The 22076-nt window shown below is 44.2% G+C and overlaps 1 protein-coding gene across 1 annotated transcript in view; it reads right to left on the bottom strand.

Annotated features, from left to right (window-relative positions):
* LOC121868999 (pancreatic lipase-related protein 2-like) overlaps positions 1–22076 on the bottom strand; it is a gene marked incomplete at its 3' end in the record, with an annotated part of 100689 nt that overhangs the window by 41939 nt on the left and 36674 nt on the right. Inside the window, 5 exon segments of the mRNA XM_042370060.1 lie at positions 8271–8460; positions 8692–8830; positions 9259–9366; positions 11939–12122; positions 15274–15353. Coding sequence (XP_042225994.1) covers positions 8271–8460; positions 8692–8830; positions 9259–9366; positions 11939–12122; positions 15274–15353 — 701 coding nt within the window.

Raw genomic sequence — 22076 nt, 5'->3', positions numbered from 1 at the left:
AGTACTGCCGCGCAGAGCTCAAGTCGAGGTATGGTCTGCTGTTTCAGAGGTGTTAGCTTGGCCTTGCCACACACAAAGGAGATATGGTGAGTTCCATCTTCACACGTGGTCCTCAGATACGATACAGCTCCATACGCTTGTTGGGAGGCGTCGCAGAAGTGGTGTAGTTGCACGGCAGCCACTGGATTCGCATCCTCCTCGGGTCGGTAGCACCGTGGAACGTGAACCCATGATAGGTGAGGAAGTTCATCCAGCCAACTTCGCCATGCCACCCTGTTCTGTTCAGTCATTCGTTCATCCCACCCAACACCCAGTCTACACTCATCTTGGGATATGATTTTGGCTCTTATGACACTCGGAGCGATGAGTCCCAGTGGGTCATATATGGAGCTAACCATACTCAGAAGGCCTCGTTTCGTGTCCGGTTCCCCAGGGATCTGGATCCGGACTGCTAGTTCGTCCTTCTCCAGGTCCCACAAGATTCCCAACGCTCGTTCAGTGGGGAGCCTGTTCTCTTTCAAAATTACTTTTTTTACTCCCACGGCTTTCTCTGTCTGTGGAATTGCCTTGAGGACTTTCTTGTGATTACAGACCCACTTCGTAAGTCTGAATCCGCCCTTTTTCATCAGCTGTCTCAGCCGATGGGTAATTATCGTTGCCTTCCCTGGCGAATCTACTGAGAGAAGCAAATTGTCGACGTAGAAATTACGATTCGCTTTCTTGATGTCGTCATGGAGACTTTCCCCGTAATCTTGGAATGTTCATCGTAGCGCATACCCGGCGCATGAAGGACTCCACACTCCTCCAAACAGATGTACTGTCATTCGGTAAGTGGTGGGGGCCCCTGACAGCTGGTCGTCCGTCCACCATAAGAATCATAAGACATTTTGATGTTCGGGTACTACTCGCACTTGGTGGACCATTGCCTCGATATCAGCCATGAGTGCCACCTTTCCTTGTCTGAATCTGATGAGGACTCCCATCAATTTGTTGTTAAGGTCTGGCCCTTGCATCACCTGGCTGTTCAACGACATCGACTCATATTCGGCTGCACAATCAAACACTATTCTTACCTTTTCTGGCTTGTTGGGATTCAACACAGGGTGGTGTGGGAGATACCAGGTCTTCCCGGGTGCAACACTGAGTTCTTGACGTGGGACTCGCTCAGCATGTCCCTCGTCGATTAGAAGTCTCATCTCTTCCTTATACCACTGAGAGAGCCCTGGGTTCTTCAGGAGGCGTTTTCTCAATCCCGCCAATCGCTGCTCAGTAAGTTTCTTATTGTCTGGGAGCCCCGGGTCTTCATGGCGAAACGGGATGGGAAGTTGGTAGTGTCCGTCCACTTGAGTAATTGACGTTGACCACTGCATCAGGACTCTCTTGTCTTCGACAGAGACGGGATCATCGTTACTGTAGGCGGAGTCGCATTCCCAGAAGTGCCTGACTTTTTTGTCCAGGTTTGTCTCCGAATTTAGTGTTGCCATTCTGACAAAGTGGTTGATCACGGCTCACCACTCCAAGCGGTCCATTTATAGTCCAACCTAGAAGGGTGCGTGTTGCAAACGGCTCTCCGTCCTTCCAGGTCCTTACTTCTAATGATGCTAGTGCTTGTGGTACGTCTAGACCTATCAGGAGATCCACTCTTTTTGGTGCTTGGCGTAGCGCAGTACCTTGGAGGTGTACCCACATGGTGACGTCTTGGGTGTCTGCGACCTACACGCTTTCAGAGAAGACTGTAGATTCTCAACAACGATGGCCTTGGGGATAGTGATGGATCGGCTCTTTCTCACTCCTACGCTAGCCACTTTCACACTGATCTCTTCGGTGTTTACGCTATTTCTTTCTTTCATGATCGTGCCAATAGAAAGGGAAACTGGCCTTCCCTCTGCCTGCAGCCAGTTAGCTAGACTACGAGTGCAATATGATCGGTTGCTGCCTGAATCCAAGAGAGCTCCGGTGACCACTGCTCCTTTCGCCTCTTGGTTCTTTTCTTCCACCCTGACTTTCACTATTGGACGTGCGACTCTGCTGGACCTTTGTAGTCACAACTCGCAATCGTTGGGTTCTTCACGCCGATCATCAATTCCGTTGTTGGTTATGGTTTCCCTGACCCATTTATGCGGATTTCTTTTCCCCATGGTGCTTGTACCGGCTTCGACCTTCCATGATTTAGCTCCACTAGTTGCCGATTCCGGTGGTGGCATAAAGGCCTTAAGTTGACTCATTCTAGGTCGCTTGTGGTCAGGTGATATGTCTATTTGGTAGGCGCCCCCTGTGGTTGCTCTCTTCACCCTTTGGAAGCTTGTCTGGTGTTCTCCTTTTTCATCTTCTCCCTGTTGTACCTTGCCACTGTTCGTCAGAACTCCCGTGAAGTGCAGAAGCCTCGAGTGTACTCCAGAGCAGCCATCTATTCCACATACCATCTTCTGGCTGCACTCTGTTATCCGGTGATTACGACCCAGGCAGGCGAAGCAGCGGCGTTCTTCCCTTACGAGGGAAGTTCGCTTTTCTGTGGACATGCTGAGGAACGTCCGGCACATCTGAAGAAGGTGATCTCCGCGGCATATCGAGCAGCGTTCATCGTCCATTTCTCTGGTTGTCTTTATTCCTGATGTCACCAGACCCACAAGTTTCTTTCTCGACGAGGATTGACGTGGGTCTGCATAAATTCTGCTTGGTTCTTCCTGTCCTCGTCCCTTTGGGGCCTCCTCTGCCTTGTCGACCATATCCATTGTGAATTCCAACATCCACTCTATTCCCCAATTTCCTTTTGTATTTATGCGCCTTATCCACATAGTCGTCCCTTATCTTTCCCTTGAATCTCTCAGCTAACGTGCTTATTGATTCATACGTGTCAATCTGACGTGGTTCTCCCAAGACCTTCAAGTTCCTCACGCAATTCCCCAGTTCGTCTGAAAACTGTTGGAGGCCCTTTGCATCACTTAGTCTCACAGTTGGACCTCGCAGGGCCTTCTTTATAAGCTGGCAAACATAAGTGTGCTTATTGCCGTGACGTTTCTCTAATATGTCCAAAGCTTCCTTGTACCCTGCTTTGGGATCTTGAATTTGCAGGCATCCCCGCAAAGCTTCCTTAGCGGGCCCGGCGTAGGCAATGAGAAGTGTCTCTAATTTGAAAGTATCAGGTATCTGCGCCATCCCAACGTGTCGCTGGAAGACTCGCTTTAACTCCCAGTATTCACTACAAGTTCCTCCGCTGAACTTCGGCGTCGGCCTTTGGGAGAACCTCATATTCTCTAACAGTTCTCTCACCCAAACCTCGGACCTCGGCGGATCGTCCTTTTGACCTTTTATCAAAGATAGTGGTTTCGGTGAACGAGCTTGATGTTCGGAAGTACTTCCGCGCTCCCCCCTGGTGAGATGTTCCCGGCTCTGAGGTTAAGGTGAGCGCCGGGAGTCCTCTTGGAGTATATAACGTTTCTTTGTCAGTTTCAATTTCAGAAGAAGGTCTTGTCTCTGGTGGTGATAACACCTTTCCGCGATCTTCTGTGCTGCCCTTGCTTTGTAGTCGATTCATACCTTCGGTGACGTTTAGCATCATCGCTGTCATGTGAGCGAACATCTGCTGCATTTGTTGGTATTGCTCACATAATTGTCCTTCAATCCCTTCGACTGGTGGTTCTTTTCTCTTCTCGGGAGACAGGTTTACGGGAGACAGGTTTATCTCACGTTGCCTTGGCGGGGTGGGTGAGACGTCGGATTCTACGTCGACAGTGTCTCCTTGTTCCACGCCGGACACGCTCTCCACTTCTGACTTATTCCCTTTCCCGTCCATGACTGCCAGAACAGCGAGCGTGATCTGTCTTGCTCATTAAATGTATGCAGTGACGCTTAGTATCAGCTACTACTTATGATGGCGCCCCCCGATCGTGGATATCACACAATTGGAGTTGATGTCACACTGACGCGTGCCATACGCACGAGTGATGTCACACACAAGCGACGTCCCTCAAACACGTGACGTGCATTACGCACGAGTGATGTCACACACGAGCGACGTCCCTCAAACACGTGACGTGCAATACGCATGAGTGATGTCACACTTACACAACCACAGTGATGTCACACACGAGCGGCGATGTCACACTAACACGACCACAGTGATGTCACACACGAGCAACGTCCCTCAAACACGTTACGCGCAATACGCACGAGTGATGTCACACTAACACGACCACAGAGACCCACAATCAATGTAGGGACTCGTTACACAACTGATGTCACAAACACTACTGCGGCTCCCTTACTTATACAACACTACTTAGCTTGTCACAACCTTCGTTGTTATTTCTTATTTACACACACATACCGCCCTTCAGGATTTATTGAACAGTCTTCAAAACTGGGCCACCAACAACCATGTCACCATCAACCATACCAAGACCATGGTTATGCACATCAACCTCTCCTCCGACATTGTCCCACCCCCTTCCATTATTTTAGGTCCCAACACACTCCAGGTTGTAGATTCCACGAAGCTCCTCGGCGTCACCATAGACAACAAACTAAATTGGAAACCACACGTCAGTGAAGTTGTCAAATCCTCCAGTTTCCGTCTCCACCTCCTCCGCCGACTCAAGTCCCTCGGAGTTCCTACACCCGAGCTCCTCAGTGTTTACACAACATTCATACTTCCCAAGCTCACCTATGCCTCCCCCACCTGGTCTTCCTCCCTAAATGCCACACAACGTAAACACCTAGAAAAAATGCAAAAGAGGGCATGCAAGATTGTTCTCTCCCCTTCCTACTCCACATATCAAGAAGCGCTCAACACACTGACCCTTTCGACTCTCAGTGACCATCACCACGACCTCATCTGCAAATTTGGTAAGAAGCTTCTACACCATCCTCGACACCGGCTCCTACTACCACCTGAGATCCCTAGCCCGAGAATTGCTGTTCGACACCACAACCGCATCCAGCCCATACGTGCACGAACTGATTGCTATAAGAACAGCCCAGTCCCAACCATTGTAAAAATTATCAATAACTTGTAATAAACCAGTGTATTCACTCCCAGTAAATACTACTTCTTGCACTGTCACTATGTTGAAATGAACTGTAGTTTGAGCTTTTCCCCATCTAGTTATTATATATCTTATTTGTATCACTTATGTTACTTGTATATTATTTATAATTCGTAACCCATTCCCCAAATATGTAACTGTATATTTTCAGCCTTCTGACTGCCAAGCTCTTTCAATAAACCGTTAATTATTATTATTATTATTATTATTATTACATACACCAGTGTCAGCTACTACTTAAACTTGGCGACCTAGTCTGGCTGTACGTTTTGATCACTAACTCTCCCGCGTTCCTGTCCGAACAATTTTGGCACCAAGACCAGTCTTTCTGACACCAATTTCTCGTGGTAGCTGGTGTGGTTATCCACAATGAACACTAACACTCATGCGCGATCGTCCGAACAATATTGACACGACGTCCAGTCCTTCTGAATTAAGATCCTCTTCCTTTCACTCGCTGCGCTGACACGACCCTCAGTTGCTCCCAGCTGGTTCTATAACCTCACGTTTTGACTGTTAACGCTCATAGGAGCGATATTGGTTTGTGCTGGATAATAAGACCCTTGTCGTTGACGCGATGAGTATAATTCGGTCACAACCTGTTAAGGAACAATATAACAACCGCTGGTATATCAGGACACACAGTATGATTAGTACGATCAATGTACAGTACATAACCTATTTATCTCTTAAATATAACTCACATGTTACAACTGCTGATACATCTGGACACAGTTTGTATAATATGATCAATATTCAGTACATAAATACACTTATTAAAGTTATTTAGAGTTCTTAGAAGATTTAATAGTTCACAATCACACTCACGTTTTGGGATCTAGGGTTTGACCAACGAGAATAAATAGAATATCCTCCTGGTAGCTGTTGTCTCTACAGTAGAAGGCAATAGACTGTCCCTCAGACAGTCACACAGCTGCTACCAGCGTGGCCGATGCGCTCATTTAACACCTCAGCAAAGTTTGTTGTCAACACTCTGTCTCTCCTCTCACCCTCTCTCTCTTCTAGTTTATCTTACTGTGGCGGTAACACCTTCTGCCAGAAGAAAGCGATGGCCCAGAGCAAAGTTCACGATCTAAAGGGCGTATGGTGGAAAATTAAAGCGTGTGAAATGCAAAACTTTACAGATCTACACAAGATACACGAATTTTTCAATTCCACTAAAACAATAAATGGCCCAACTACTCGTGGTGCGAGCCCCCTCTGCCCCTCCGACAGTAACTCCATAATTAAAGAGGAAGAAGCCATCCGCCTGCGCTGGAAAGAGCACTACCGAAACATCGATGTGGATGTCTTGACTACCCAGCAGGTCCCTCAGCACCCAGAGCTGACCCACCTTAGCTATCCTCCATCCCATGATGAGGTAGCTACTGCCATCAAACAAATGAAAAATAATAAAGCCATTTACACTCTCTCCTGAAGAATATATGGGAGAAGGAGGAAATCTCCCAAGATCTTAAAAACGCTTCCATCGTCAATATTTATAAGAACAAAGGAGACCGGTCATACTGTGGCAACTACTGCAGGATCTCGCTGCTGTCCTTAGCTGGCAAGATTATCGCCCGAGTCCTCCTCAATAAATTTCTTTCTGAAGCAAAAAACTTTCTTCCACAATCTCACTGTGGCTTTAGGCCATCACGTGGTACTACTGACTTGATCTTTGCTGCTCACCAGATACAGGAAAGGCGCAAAGAAGAACGTCGTGACTTGTAAATAGCCTTCATCGGCCTTACCAAGGCCTTCGACTTGGCCAACAGGGAAGTCCTTAGTCGTTTTAGTTGGTTACCCACCAAAATTCACCGTTATTCTGAGGTAACTCCTCAGTGGTATGAACAGCAGTGTGTACTGCACAATGACACCCAGTCTGAGTTCTTCCCCATCCAAACGGGGGTAAAACAGCAATGTGTACTGGCACCAACTCTCTTTCCCATTTTCTTGGCTACGTTCTTTACTAGTGTCAGTGCTAATTTAGCCAGCGGGGTGAACATCCAGTACCGGGTGAAGGAACTTGTCAACATAAGACGACTCCAGGGAGGAGCAAAGGTGTCGGTCACTTCCATCACTGAATTTCAGTATGCAGACGACCTCACCCTCGTCGCTCAGACTGAACGCAACAGACAGGAGATCCTGAACACCTACGCAGTTGCAGAAGCATATGTACTCTTTGGCCTTGAGGTAAATGTACTTAAAACTCGGATTCTCCTTCAGCCTCTCCCTGGTTCAGCCACACCTCCACCATCCATCCAGCTTAACGGTACTACCCTCTTTTTCAGTATCTTGGCTTCCACCTTCTCCACCACCACGGACATCGATGAAGAGATTCAACATCGGATAAGATGTGCATCTCGAGCTTTTGGCAGAGTTCGTACCTGTGTCTTCGGCTGTAGGGAGCTGAAATTATCAACAAAGTTGCATGTATATCGAGCAGTGGTCGTCCCCACCCTGCTATATGGCAGCAAGGCATGGGTTACATACAGGAGACACCCCAAGGTACTTGAAAACTTTCACCAATGTAGTCTACGTTCCATCATCCGAGTTTCCGAGTGGGCTGGGATGACCAGAGAACAAATGCAAGTAATCCCACTGACACCAACTGTAGAAGCATCGAAGCTACCATTGTCCATGAACAACTATGTTGGACTGGCTATGTTACCCGCATGGACGGCAGTAGACTGCCAAAGCAGCTACTTTAAAGTCACCTAATGCAAACGTAACGCTGGTGGGCAACGGAAAAGGTATAAGGACAGTCTAAAGACAACATGAAAAAGTCCCAAATCGACCCCCTCACCTGGGAGACGATCACTCCAAAACGTTACGGTGTGGCGTAATTGTCTCCCAGGTGAGGGGGGTCAATTTGGCACTTTTTCAGGTGTCACTACTTTCGAGTTAGCCCGACTGTATACCGAGGCAGACAAGCGCCAGTGCCGGAAAGATGCTGCCGCCGCCCCTCCCGCACTAGATGTAGCCCTCCGCACGTGTTACATCTGTGGACGACCTTACTGTTCCCTTATCGGCCTCTCAAGTCACCCCAGTAAGAGCTCACCAGCAGAGGTGGCATCTTTAATAACTCATATCATTGTATCATAGCTGCTTGATTGTAGTCGTAGTAGTAGTGTATGTATGTATGTGCATGTATGTATGTATGCATGTATGTATGTATGTATATATGTCTCTTTACTGTATCTATCTTTATCAATCAATACTCACGTAGATATAACAGACTCAGTAAAATAGTCGTGTGACCTCCGGTGGTTGCAGCCGATGTAGGAGAGGACGCCCCCGACTACGTTCTTCTCGTTTTCTATGTGGAGGTGAGCTGAGCCGTGGCATCCCGCCTGTTGCGTCCCGCCGTTTGGGTAGTAGTCAACGTGGCCCACAGCGTCAGGGTAACCCAATTCTGTTTATAAGGGGGGATTGATGAGCTCATGTATTTCTGTCCGTCTGTCTGTTTCTCTAACTCTCTTTCTCTCTCTATCTCTCTCTAATCTAATTCTTTCTCTATTTTTTTTTGTCCTAACCCTCTCTTTCTCTCTATTTTTCTCTCTCTCTCGCTTTCTTTAAATAATTCTCTCTCTCTCTCTCTCTCTCTCTCTCTCTCTCTCTCTCTCTCACACAGGACTATACTCACTGCTAATCTCCCACTCCCAGGCGGGTATATCAGTGTGTATGACATCAACGAACACTGCATCAGAGGGGTCAAGGCGGACCTCTGGCAGGGTATTGGTGAAGTATGGACCTGCTGGGTCGAGGCCCGTGATACGACCTACCTGAAGGGGAAGTAGAGGGGAGGGGGGAGGGGGGGTATGAGCACGTTGTATAAAGTTACTTTTATTAGTTTGATTCACCTCCTTTAAGCAAGAACCTGCACAGCTTGACCCCCTTCTGTTTGATCCCTCTAAGCTTGACCCCCATAAAGTTTCACACTCTTAAAAGCTTGACGCCTTCAAGCTTTATCCTGGAGAGCTTGATCCCCCAAAAGTTTGATTTTTTTAAACTTTTACTCCCTTGAACTTTATCTTGTTAAATTTTACCTCCTTAAGCTTGACTCAGTAGAACGTGATGCCCGAAAGCTCTACCTCTTAACCTGAACCCAGTAAAACTTGACACCTTTACTTTGAACCCTTTAAAGCTTAACCTAGTAAGCCTTGACAACTTTAAACTTAACCGCAAAAAGCTCAATCGCTACAATACTGACCTTGTGACCACCATTAGTGAGGAGATATTGACCAGTGTAGCCCATGAGGTGTGACCCCAGGCTATGACCAATTAGGTGTATGGAGCCCGAGTCTACGCCATAGTACTCCTGAGGGTGATTAAAATTTTTATATATGCTATTGTGGAGAAGGACTATTCAGGGGCTACCGTAGGGACCATTTTCGTTATGATAGGGGTAATATAGACTATAATAGTGAGTACTGAGGCTACCATAAGGGCTACTTAGGCTACAATAGGAGGAGTGTTTAGGCTACTATTGGAGGACTATTTAGGCTACCACTACGAATATGCAGATACCATAGGCGTATTCAGGCTCCCATAGGGATTTTTTGAGACTACCATATACTATTATGTTATTTATGCTTACGAATGAACAAACGCAAAATCAAAATAGGAATTGTAGGGAAATGGTTGGAGTGGGAAACTCTGGGATTAAGTACAGACGGACAAGTTCATATCGCAGAAGTGGTGAAGATTTGTACTTCATATATTAAGGTGGTGAAAAATATGTGAGAGGTGTTGGTCTACTTGTAAACCAAAAGTGTCAGATAGAGTTTGTTAGGTTTATGCAACAATAATTGAGAACGAGGATAAAGTTTTAGAAAAGATTTATGGAAATTTAAAGAAGGCAAAATACACAGAGAAGTTCATTGAATCAGAAAAAAAAGAATAAATGGGTTGGGACGAATAAGAGGAAAGACAATAATTCCCTATCTGAGGACAAAGTAAAAGAGAGATGGCAGAGTAAGTAGAAGAACTATACAATGATAAGGATAAAGTAGATGTAAGAGATGAAAGGAAATAAAGATCTAACAACCAATTCTGGAAACAAAAGTTGAGGCAGCTGTGATCAAAATGAAAAATGATAAAGCTTGTGGAGATGATCAGCTTCCAGCAAAATTTATTAAACAAATGGGCAAGAATGGGATCAAATGTTTGACTAAAATATGCAACTATATATTTAAAAAGAAACCTTCCCAATGAATTAAAAAACATCTACATTCGTGTTGTCAAAGTAAGAAAAACAATTGAAACCCTGCAACCTAGGACTTGGTCACAATTTTCCTGATGCCACATGACAGCAGGGTCTACCATTAGAGTTAAACAATACCTTCCCAGGCGGTAGTATCTCCCTGTTTGATAGCTGGCCTAGTACCTACCACCTACAGTCTTACTAAACATAATTTTAAGAAGAATAAAATTTAGAATAGACAGTGAGTTATCTGAAGCTCGAAATAGATTTAGAAGGAGAAGAGGAAATAGTGAGACTGTATTTGGTTTGAAATTTTTGAGTGAAAGGGTTTTAGAAGCCCAAAGAAATTTGTATATCTGCTTTGTTGATTTTGATAAGGCTTATGATAAGGTGAAATACATAAAATTAAATAGAGGTTTTGGGAAAACTAGGCACTAAAGAAAGATATTACAATTTAAAAGTTGATTCAAAATTAAACAGGATTAATATAAAGCTGTGTTCTATCTTCAACATTGCATAAGATATTCAGAATTCTATATGAGAGACGCTCTAAGTAACAAGGCCGGAACACAAGTTAATGGCAAAGTAATATCATCTATATCCTATGCAGATGATACTACTCTTATCACGGATGGTGAAGAGGCATTACAAAAACTGGTTAACAGATTAGTGGAAACAGGTGAAGGTTATGGGTTAATAGTTAATGCTATAAAGATGAAAGTACAGTAATGTTATTTCCAGGGGGGTTAGTGGGTGGTAAGGATTGTAGTATGGGTCAGAGGCGTGGACACTCCCAGAAGACACCTGAAAGAGGTTAGAGACCTTTGAAATGTAGTGTCATAGGCGTATGTTAAGAGTAAGTTACACCGAAAACAAAACAAATGAAGAAATACTAAGGTTAGCAAAAACTTGTTAACCGGCGTTGGTTGAAAGATTTGCCTTCTACATAAAGTTCTTTAATAATCCGACTCCCAAGACAACAGTCAATAAAATTCAGGCAAAGTTTTCAGTCAGTAACAAAGTACTAAGATTAACAAAAACTTCAAGAAAATAAAAAAAATTAATAGAATAAGAAAAGTGTGAACTTTGGTCAAACAATTGGGGAGAAGAAGATAAACGAAGAAATATTATTGAGCAAAGTTAACGTTAGGAGGACCAGGGGAACGTACAGGAACAGGGATGGGTGAGGAACAGGGATGGGTGAGGAACAGGGATGGGTGAGGAACAGGGATGGGTGAGGAACAGGGATGGGTGAGGAACAGGGATGGGTGAGGAACAGAGATGGATGAGGAACAGGGATGGGTGAGGAACAGGGATGGGTGAGGAACAGGGATGGGTGAGGAACAGGGTTGGGTGAGGAACAGGGATGGGTGAATGAAATAAAAAACTGGGTCCCCAGAAAGATGTCAGATCTAGGAGGTACTCTGATTAATTTAGGAGGACTACTTAAACTTATGGTACCATAGACACTAATTAGGCTACCATATGAGGGCTATCTAGGGTAGTTCTGTAATATAACTACTTACGCTACCATAAGACGACTATTTAGGCTACCATAGGAGGGGTATCTAGGCTACCATAAGAGAACTATTTTGGGTACTGTAAGAGGGGTATTTAGGCTACCATTGAGAGTAAGAGATTCAGGGCTATGAGTGGGACTAGAGAGAGAGAGAGATATTTTGCTTACGATCAGCATTTGCAGGAGGTGGCCTGTCATAGCGCCGACCAATCGAATATTTGCAACAGCCTGGGCGTATGGCGGGAGGGCGGCCGTAGACCAATCAACTGTTACCACTCCTACCCTCTCTGACGTCTTCAGCAAAGACGTCATCATCCGTTGCATCCAAACCAAATCCACCGACTCTAAGTACCTTTGGGGACAATTGAGAGTGTATAACATGGAGTTTAATAATGATAATAATAATAATAATAATAATAATAATAATAATAATAATAATAATAATAATAATAATAAAATAATAATAATAATAATAATAATAATAAAAATAATAATAATAATAATAATAATAATAATAATAATAATAATAATAATAATAATAATAATAATAATAACGTCTCCAATACCAGCTGTCCCTTGAACACTACCGTTAATACCAGCTGTCCCTTGAACACTACCGCTAATACCAGCTGTCCCTTGAACATTACCTCTAATACCAGCTGTCCCTTGAGAACTACCCCTAATACCAGCTGTCCCTTGAACACTACCAGTAGTACCAGCTGTCCCTTGAGCACTACCCCTGATATCAGCTGTCCATTGAGCACTACCCCTAATACCAGCGGTCCCTTGAACACTACCGCTAATTTCAGCTGTCCCTTGAGCACTACCGCTAATATCAGCTGTCCCTTGAGCACTACCCCTGATATCAGCTGTCCCTTGAACATTACCTCTAATACCAGCTGTCCCTTGAGAACTACCCCTAATACCAGCTGTCCCTTGAACACTACCAGTAGTACCAGCTGTCCCTTGAGCACTACCCCTGATATCAGCTGTCCTTGAGCACTACTATCAGCTGTCCCTTGAACATTACCTCTAATACCAGCTGTCCCTTGAGAACTACCCCTAATACCAGAACACTATCCTAATACCAGATGTCCCTTGAACACTACCTCTAATATCAGCTGTCCCTTGAGCACTACCCCTGATATCAGCTGTCCCTTGAACATTACCTCTAATACCAGCTGTCCCTTGAGAACTACCCCTAATACCAGCTGTCCCTTCAACGCTACCCCCAATATCAACTGTCCCTTGAGCACTACCCCTGATGCCAGCTGTCCCTTGAGAACTACCCCTAATACCAGCGGTCCCTTGAACACTACCGCTAATTTCAGCTGTCCCTTGAAAACTACCCCTAATACCAGCTGTCCCTTGAACAACTACCGCTAATACCAGCTGTCCCTTGAGAACTACCCCTAATACCAGCTGTCCCTTCAACGCTACCCCCAATATCAACTGTCCCTTGAGCACTACCCCTGATGCCAGCTGTTCCTTGATAACTACCTCTAATACCAGCTGTCCCTTGAACAACTACCCCCAATACCAGCTGTCCCTTGAACACTACCCCTGACATTTAACCTTTGACCTAACAACCCCAAACCTAATAGCGTCCTTCGTCTATCAGGTCATCACCCTCTTAGCTAAGGTCAAAGAGAAAGTGATCTTATCTATAATAATTAGTGAAAACCAGCTAATTTCTCCTTATGTTATAGGTTATAATATCAACATATCAAGGGTTATAATAATCACAGTAATGTATTGGGGAAGATTATAATCAAAGTAACATATTGAGGCAGATTGTAATCACAGTAAAAACAGACAATGTGCCCGCTTAGTGACTGGCCCAGGAGGTAACACGGCAGACGCCCACTTGAGTCAGAGGCAGACATGCTTGGCCCGTGAGCTAACTTGTGTAACAGTGAGACACCCAACCACACGCCTTGTTGCACCCCACCACCACCACCACCACACGCCTTGCTGCACCCCACCACCACCACCACCACACGCCCTGCTGCACCTCACCACCACCACCACCACACGCCCTGCTGCACCCCACCACCGCACTCCCCTGCTGCACCCCATCACCACCACACACCCTACTGCACCCCACCACCACCATACACCCTGCTGCACCCCACCACCACCACACACCCTGCTGCACCATCACCACCACACACCCCTGCTGCACCCCACCACCACCCCCACACACCCCTGCTGCACCCCACCACCATCACCACCAACACACACCCTGCTGCACCCCACCACCATCACCACCACCACACACCCCTGCTGCACCCCACCACCACCACCACACACCCCTGCTGCACCCCACCACCATCACCACCACCACACACCCTGCTGCACCCCACCACCACCACACACCCCTGCTGCACCCCACCACCACCACACACCCCCTGCTGCACCCCACCACCACCACACACCCCTGCTGCACCCCACCACCATCACCACCACCACACACCCTGCTGCACCCCACCACCATCACCACCACCACCATCACCACCACCACACACCCTGCTGCACCCCACCACCATCACCACCACCACACCCCTGCTGCACCCCCACCACCATCACCACTACACCTTGCTGCACCCCACCACCACCACCACCACCACACCACACACCCCACAAACCCCACCACCACCACACACCCCTGCTGCACCCCACCACCACCACCACACACCTGCTGCACACACCACCACCACCACCACACACCCCTGCTGCACCCCACCACCATCACCACCACCACCATCACCACCACCACACAACCCTGCTGCACCCCACCACCATCACCACCACCACACACCCTGCTGCACCCCACCACCATCACCACCACCACGCACCCTGCTGCACACCACCACCACCACCACCACATACCCCGTGGCACATCATCACTAGCTCCTCCACCACCAACACCAAAACCTACTTCAACACCACCACCACCTCCTCCACATTCCGACGCTCAATTGTTTATATCTCAGTAGAGTGAGACTTATAACCCCGATAAAGCGACACAAAGAGATCCCGGGTTAGTGAAATACAGAGAGATGATCACTGTTCTTAGAGACTCCTAGGGTACAGTATATTTCCCCCCCTCTACTTGGTGGGAGGCGTCACAAGAACTCACTCACTTAACTTACGAGACCTGAGTTAATACAATCCCAGGAATCAAAGATGGCGTCGAAATGAGCTGAAACTTTCTTGTAACAACGATACTACTCATCCATGACTAAGATACTGACCCATGGTTAAGATACTGACCCATGGCTAAGGTACTGACCCATGGCTAAGATACTGACCCATGGCTGAGATACTGACCCATGGCTAAGATACTGACCCATGGCTAAGATACTGACCCATGGCTAAGATACTGACCATGGCTAAGATACTGACCCATGGCTAAGATACTGATCCATGGCTAAGATACTGACCCATGGCTAAGATACTGATCCATGGCTAAGATACTGACCCATGGCTATTATACTGACCCATGGGTGATGACCAGGAGTGGGTAACTTGGGTCAAGGCTTGAGTTGAAGAAGGTCATAAAATGATTCGCAACCAGAACCTGTTGGATAGATAGATAGATAGATTAGCTCATATTACAGATTTACGTATAATGTAATAAATAATTTTAATGATAATGTTGTTTTACGGAATACTAAACAAACTCTCTCTCTCCCTCTATCTCTCTCTCTCTCTCTCTCTCTCTCTCTCTCTCTCTCTCTCTCTCTCTGTATGCGTGTTATGGGTGTGTGGAATTTAAACATGTTTTGTTGTATTTTAAAGTAAACAGTGGAAAACTGACGTAAACACACACACACACACACACAATATTATAACAAGCATCACACACTCCTCCCCACTTGACTGAGCCCTTGTCTCCGCCCACTAGACCCCCTGGCGCCGCCCCTGAGTGGCTGTCGCGGGCGTGAGAGGCCAGACGTGGGCGTGCGTGGGCGGACGTGACCTCTCCCACACACGCGCCCGCACATACACTCACACAACTCAACCCGTACACCGACGCCCAGCACCTCACGTCCACACTGCAGGGTCGGAGTAGGGTGATCAGCTGGTCGGTAGCGGTGCTGCCATATAAAGATCAACACAGTCCTGTAATACACACACTCGTACTGTGTATATTATTATCGGGATATAGGCGTTGGTGGATGAGTATGTTTATATGTACATAGAATACAATATATGTATATAAAAGTACATATACTGTTACAATAAATATGTATTTTTAAAGGACAGAGAGCATATTAAAAATAATAATAAATAAATAAATAAATAAATAAATATATATATATATATTTATATATATATATATATATATATTATATATATATATACATATATATATACTGTATATAGTCATCCCCTAAACACACACACACTACGTCATAATCGTTCCTTGTCACAGACACAATGTTTGCATTATTTGAAATTCGCGCCCTTCTTCCCCAGAAATGGGCGTCCGTATCTCATTACAAAAATACTATAATTAGTTTGTTTTTTTCGCAACTTGTCATTTTCATAAAGAGGTTGCATAAGTAGTTTATTTTACTTTATATATATATATATATATATATATATATATATATATATATATATATATATATATATATATATATATATATATATATGCGCAAGTAAATCACTGTAGGTGCGCGTGATCCAAGTACATGTATATGGTGATAACCACAAGGAAACAAGAAAACACGAAGTTCCCAAGCGCTTTCGTGTAATTCACATCTTCAGGGGTGAGTACAGACTAAGGAGTAATACTTGACAAGGCTAATATATACATTAGAGGAGAGTGAGATCAGGGAACAGCAGGACTGTCCACAATAATCCGGTCATAAGGCAGTGACCCTTGCTAATCTTCATAACAAAAAAAATGACCATGTCATCTCTAAGCACAGCAGCTGTCCGTAGTCAGGTCATGGGGTAAGATGACCCAACCTTCTCACCTGGTTACAAATCTTCGTAATCACAAAATTATCCAGTCTGTACATACCATTACTTTACTGTATATATTAGACTTGTCAAGTATTACTCTTTACTGTAGTCTGTACTCACCCCTAAAGATGTGTTTTCTTGTTTCCTTGTGGTTATCAGCACACACACACACATATATATATATATATATATATATATATATATATATATATATATATATATATATATATATATATATATATATATATATATATATATATATATATTGATTTGTTTGTTAAATAATATACAGTAGTCATTCTGAATCTTGCCGTCACCTGTACAAGTTCCTCAACAAAGCAATTCTCCAAGTACGTGTTGGCTATCAAGCTCCTTCAGTTGAGGAGTCGTGGATGAATGTTTCCTCCCTAGCACTGGAGAAGGAAATGGCGACCCGGGAAAGGACGGCTTGGGAGCTTAAACTGATGATGATGATGATGGGATGGAGAGAAGAGAGCCACTAGCTGAGGAAGGTGGAAGACGGTGTAGGAGGAAGGTAAAGGTTAGGAAGTGGGAAATAAAGAGGGAGATTGATAGCAGGTGGGCTGTCCACCTTGCACGGGCGGGGTTAAGTCTGCCATGTCAGCATTTCATGTCCACTACAGCAAGGGAAGGGAAGCCAAGCTAATCTAAGCTAGGTAGTTTATGGTGTTTGTGGAGGGGGGGAGGGGGGCCCGCCATGTCCTTTGTGTCTCTTGGTTTTCATTTTGTATATATTGGTTCTGGTTCTGTGTTGTCAAATGTTATGCTCTATGGCCTCCAGTTGTGTGTTCTGGTATTGTCGTCTTGCATTAATTGTTGGAATATGGGGTCTTCTAGTTCTTGTAGTTTTTCCCATATTGCTAATGCTTGATTATGTGTTCTGATGTTGATTGTGGTTAGGTTATATTCTGTGTGTAGCTCTGGAATTTTTTGTATATGGTGGTCTGAGTTTTGCTGCTCTTCTGAGAGCTATGTTTTGAACTGCTTGTGTTTTGAGTTTATTTGATTTTGTTATAGTGTTAAGAACATAAGAACATAAAAATGGAGGAAACTGCAGCGGGCCTATTGGCCCATACTGGGCAGTCCCGTTTACACCCAACCCCTATTGCTCATATAAGCATCCAACCTATGTTTGAAGCTATTCAGCGTATTCGAGTTAATGATGAAATTTGGTAACTTGTTCCATTCATCCACTACTCTGTTTCCAAACCAGTGTTTACCTATTTCACGCCTAAATCTAAATTTATCTAATTTAAAACCATTGTTACGAGTTCGCTCCTGGTTGGATAGTTTGAGTACCTTAGTAATGTCCCCTTTGTTTAGCCCTGCCTTCCACTTATACACCTCTATCAGGTCGCCCCTCCCTCTACGTCTCTCGAGGGAGTGCAAATTAAGATGCTTTAGCCTGTCTCTATATTCAAGGTTCCTGATGCCCGGGATTAGTCTTGTCATTCTCCTCTGAATTCTTTCCAAGAATTCTATATCCATTCTGTAGTACGGTGACCAGAACTGAACTGCGTAGTCCAGGTGTGGTCTCACAAGAGCAAGATACAGTTTTAGGATGACCTCGCTAGTCTTGTAACTAACACTCCTTTGTATGAACCCAAGTACTTTATTAGCCTTGTTACGAGCAAAAACACATTGTTTACTTGGTTTAAGGTTCCTACTTATCATTACTCCTAAATCTCTCTCGCAGTCGGATTTCTCTATGGCATCGTTGTTCATCTGGTATCTGGTTTCCCTGTTTACATCTCCTATACTGAGTACTTTACATTTGTCGACGTTGAATTTCATCTGCCATTTTTCAGACCATTCGAAAAATTTGTTTAGATCTTCCTGTAGTTTTGCCGAGTCCTCGTCAGATTTAATAACACGTCCTATTTTAGTGTCATCAGCAAATTTACTTATGTTGCTGTCTATGCCGATATCTATGTCGTTTATGTATATAATAAACAATAATGGTCCAAGTACTGAGCCTTGGGGAACTCCACTTGTGACGTTGCTCCAATGGGACATAGTGCCGTTAATGCTCACTCGCTGTTTCCTGTCCTGTAACCACGCCCTAATCCATTTAAGGATGTCACCTTTGATGCCATGTGCTTCTACCTTTCTAATTAGTCTTTCATGGGGGACTCTGTCGAAGGCTTTGCTAAAGTCGAGATATACCACATCATAATTGTGCCCCTCGTCCACCGATTCGAAAACTGATGAAAAGAATGTTAATAGATTAGTTAGGCAAGAACGTCTGCTTGTGAAGCCATGCTGGGAATCATTGATCAATAGGTGCTTCTCCAGGTGATTTCGAATAGAGTTTGAAATGATTGCTTCCAGTAATTTGCCTACTATTGATGTTAGACTGATTGGGCGGTAGTTAGAGGATAGTGATCTATCCCCCTTCTTGAAAATCGGTATTACATTCGCTATCCTCCAGGATTCTGGTACTACACCTGTTTTTAAGGACATGTTAAACAACTTTGCTAAGGGCATACTAAGCTCTTCCTTACATTCCTTTAATACTCTGGCAAATATCTCATTGGGACCAGGTGACTTATTAGGCTTTAGTTTGTCTATTTGTTTACTAACATCGTTACTAGTCACTACTATCTCACTTAATTTGTTTTCTTCACTATCTCTGAATAGAGTCGGTGCCTCGGGTATCATGTTTAAATTTTCGGTGGTGAAAACTGTTGAAAAATATTTATTCAAATTATTGCTCATTTCTCCGTCGTTATCAGTGAGCTCGCCGAGTCTGACCGTATTGGTCCAATCTTTTCTTGTGTTTTAGTTTGATACATTTGGTAGAATCCTTTGGGGTTTGTCTTCGCCTCCCTTGCTATCCTTACCTCATTATTCCTCTTTGCTTTCCTTATCTCGGTTTTAACCCTACTCGCCAATACCCTATAATAGTCCCGGAGGTGAATTTCGCCACGATTTATCCTTCTACCTATAGCCTTCCTTTGGCCAATGATGTTCCTTAAATAATTATTAATCCATTTAGGGTCATTGTTGTCTGATCTGAGTTTTTTGTATGGTATGTTCTGCCTTTGTGCATTAAGTAACTCACTATTTAAATTGTCGTGGAACTCGGCAATCTCAGATCTCGTTATCAGGTCGGTGTCATCTGACAGGTTCACGGCCAAGCGCGACACCCCCTCTCTCAGCTGCCTCTTTAAACTGTCAAAGTTCGCCCTTCTGAAATCTGGTACTTTAGTGGAATTTTCCTTACGTCTGCCCTGAAAGTCTAACTGGAATCTAATTTCTTTGTGATCTCTGTTTGCAAATTCGTTCCCTACCTCGACCCTGCTAATGAGGTTTTCTCTGTTTGACAGAACTAAATCGAGTATATTATTACCCCGTGTGGGTTCAGTTATATGTTGACTTAGAAAACAGTCCTGGATAGTCTCGAGAAAATCCTCTGATTCTGAGTTACCTGTAAGGTCAGTCCAATCTATTTGGCCAAGGTTAAAGTCGCCTACTATACAGACTTTGTTGTGTATGGAAGCCCTGCGCATTTCATCCCAGATAAGTCGCTCTTTGACTCTATCAAGATTGGGAGGTCTATTATTACTCCTGTGATTAATTTTTCTCTACCGTCGATTAATTCTATCCAAATTGTTTCTGTATTCCGCTCAGTTTTTATTTCCTTATTTATTTCACACTTCAGATTATCCCTAACATAGATTGCTACTCCGCCTCCTTTCTTGGTCTGCCTATCGGTATGGAACAGTTTGTAACCCGCAATTTGGTATTCGACTGGTAACTCACGTGTGTCTAGGTTGATCCATGTTTCAGTGAATGCTATTATATCGATTTTTTCGGTACATACCAAGGCCCTAATATCATCCATTTTGTTTCTCATACCTCTACTGTTCGCATAGTATACATTTAAGTTAGTCGTGTTCTGAGTCCTCCCCTTACCTCGTTTAGTTTTAAACTCCCTGGAATTGGGGGATATTCCAGGTGTGGTGTGACTAGTGCTTTGTAAAGGTGTAGTTGTGTGTTGGTGTTTAATTTGCGGAATCTAATGAGTTTAGTTAGTTGGGTCTTGGCTTTTGCAATTCTTTCTGTGGTATGCAGTTCCTTGTAATTTTGAGGCCGAGGATTTTCCCATTTAGTGCTCATGGTATATTTTGATTGTTGACCATGATTGGGTAAGGTCTGGTTTTAGTTATGTGAATCGTCAGTTTTTGTGTGTTTTTAATTTTCCATTTCTTTTCATATTTGTTTATGGTTTCTATTTCTCTGCTTGTTCTGATTGCCATCGTTTTTTGGATTTCCCTGGGTAGTGTATGATTTGGGTTACGTCGTCTGCATATGCTATGTACTCTTGAGTTTCTTGGGCTGGGCATGTCCGCTGTATATATGGTGTATAGTGTTGGTGATATGTTGCTGCCTTGGGGTACTCCACTGTAGAGGGTGAAGTTTTGTCTTATGTAGTAGTCGATGGTGAGTTTGGATTGTCTGTTGTCAATGAAGTGGCATGTTATGTTAGATGATCTTATATTCGAGTCCTTCGTGCCAAACTTTGTCGAAGGCTTTGCTGACATCTCTGAGTACTATGATGTATTGGTTTCTGTTGTTGGCTGCATTTGCGACGGATTCATATATTAAGGCTATTGAGGTGTTGGTGCCTCGGTTTTTCCTAAGGCCGTGTTGTCTATGGTTGTATTTATCTTCACACTCTAGGTGGTTTCTTAGTCTCTGGTTTATTATTTTTTCAAGGATTTTGCCAGGTGTTTCGAGGAGTGAAATGGGTCTGTAGTTTTCTGCCTGTGTTGGGTTCTGTCCTTTTTTTGGAAAGAGTCTTATTTTTGCCTTTTTAAATTTGGATGGGAATAATCCGCTTGCTATTGAAGCATTGAAGATGTCTGCAAACTGTTTGATCATTGGTGGTGGTATGTTTTGCAGCACAGTTTTGTTTATTTGACTTATTCCGGGCGATTTATTCTTGAAGGTGGCAATTGTGTTTGTGATGTGATGTGTAGTTAATGGATCAATTAGTGGATCGTTATTATCTAACGTGTTGAGGTTGATTGTCCTGGATTGTTGCCATTTGTCTGTGTTTTGGTTCAAGTGTGTTTCCACCAAGTGTTCTGTTTCTCTGCAGAAGTTTAGGTTGTCCTCATCCGTGATTTGGTAGATGCTGCTCCAGAATGTTCTGAATATTGGTTCCTTGAGTTTAGGTTCTGTTATCTTCTTGCCACTGTTGTCTATAAGGTAGCTGCTCTCCTCTGAGTTGGTTCCCATGAGATTTTTTATTTTAGTCCAGAAAGCTTTTGGATCTTTATAGTCTGCTTGGGTGTTG

Source organism: Homarus americanus, unplaced genomic scaffold, assembly GCF_018991925.1.
Source record: "Homarus americanus isolate GMGI-L3 unplaced genomic scaffold, GMGI_Hamer_2.0 scaffold24694, whole genome shotgun sequence".
Taxonomy (NCBI): Eukaryota; Metazoa; Arthropoda; class Malacostraca; order Decapoda; family Nephropidae; genus Homarus; species Homarus americanus.
The sequence above is the reverse complement of the archived record's forward strand: the minus strand, read 5'-3'. Positions and strand labels throughout refer to the sequence as shown.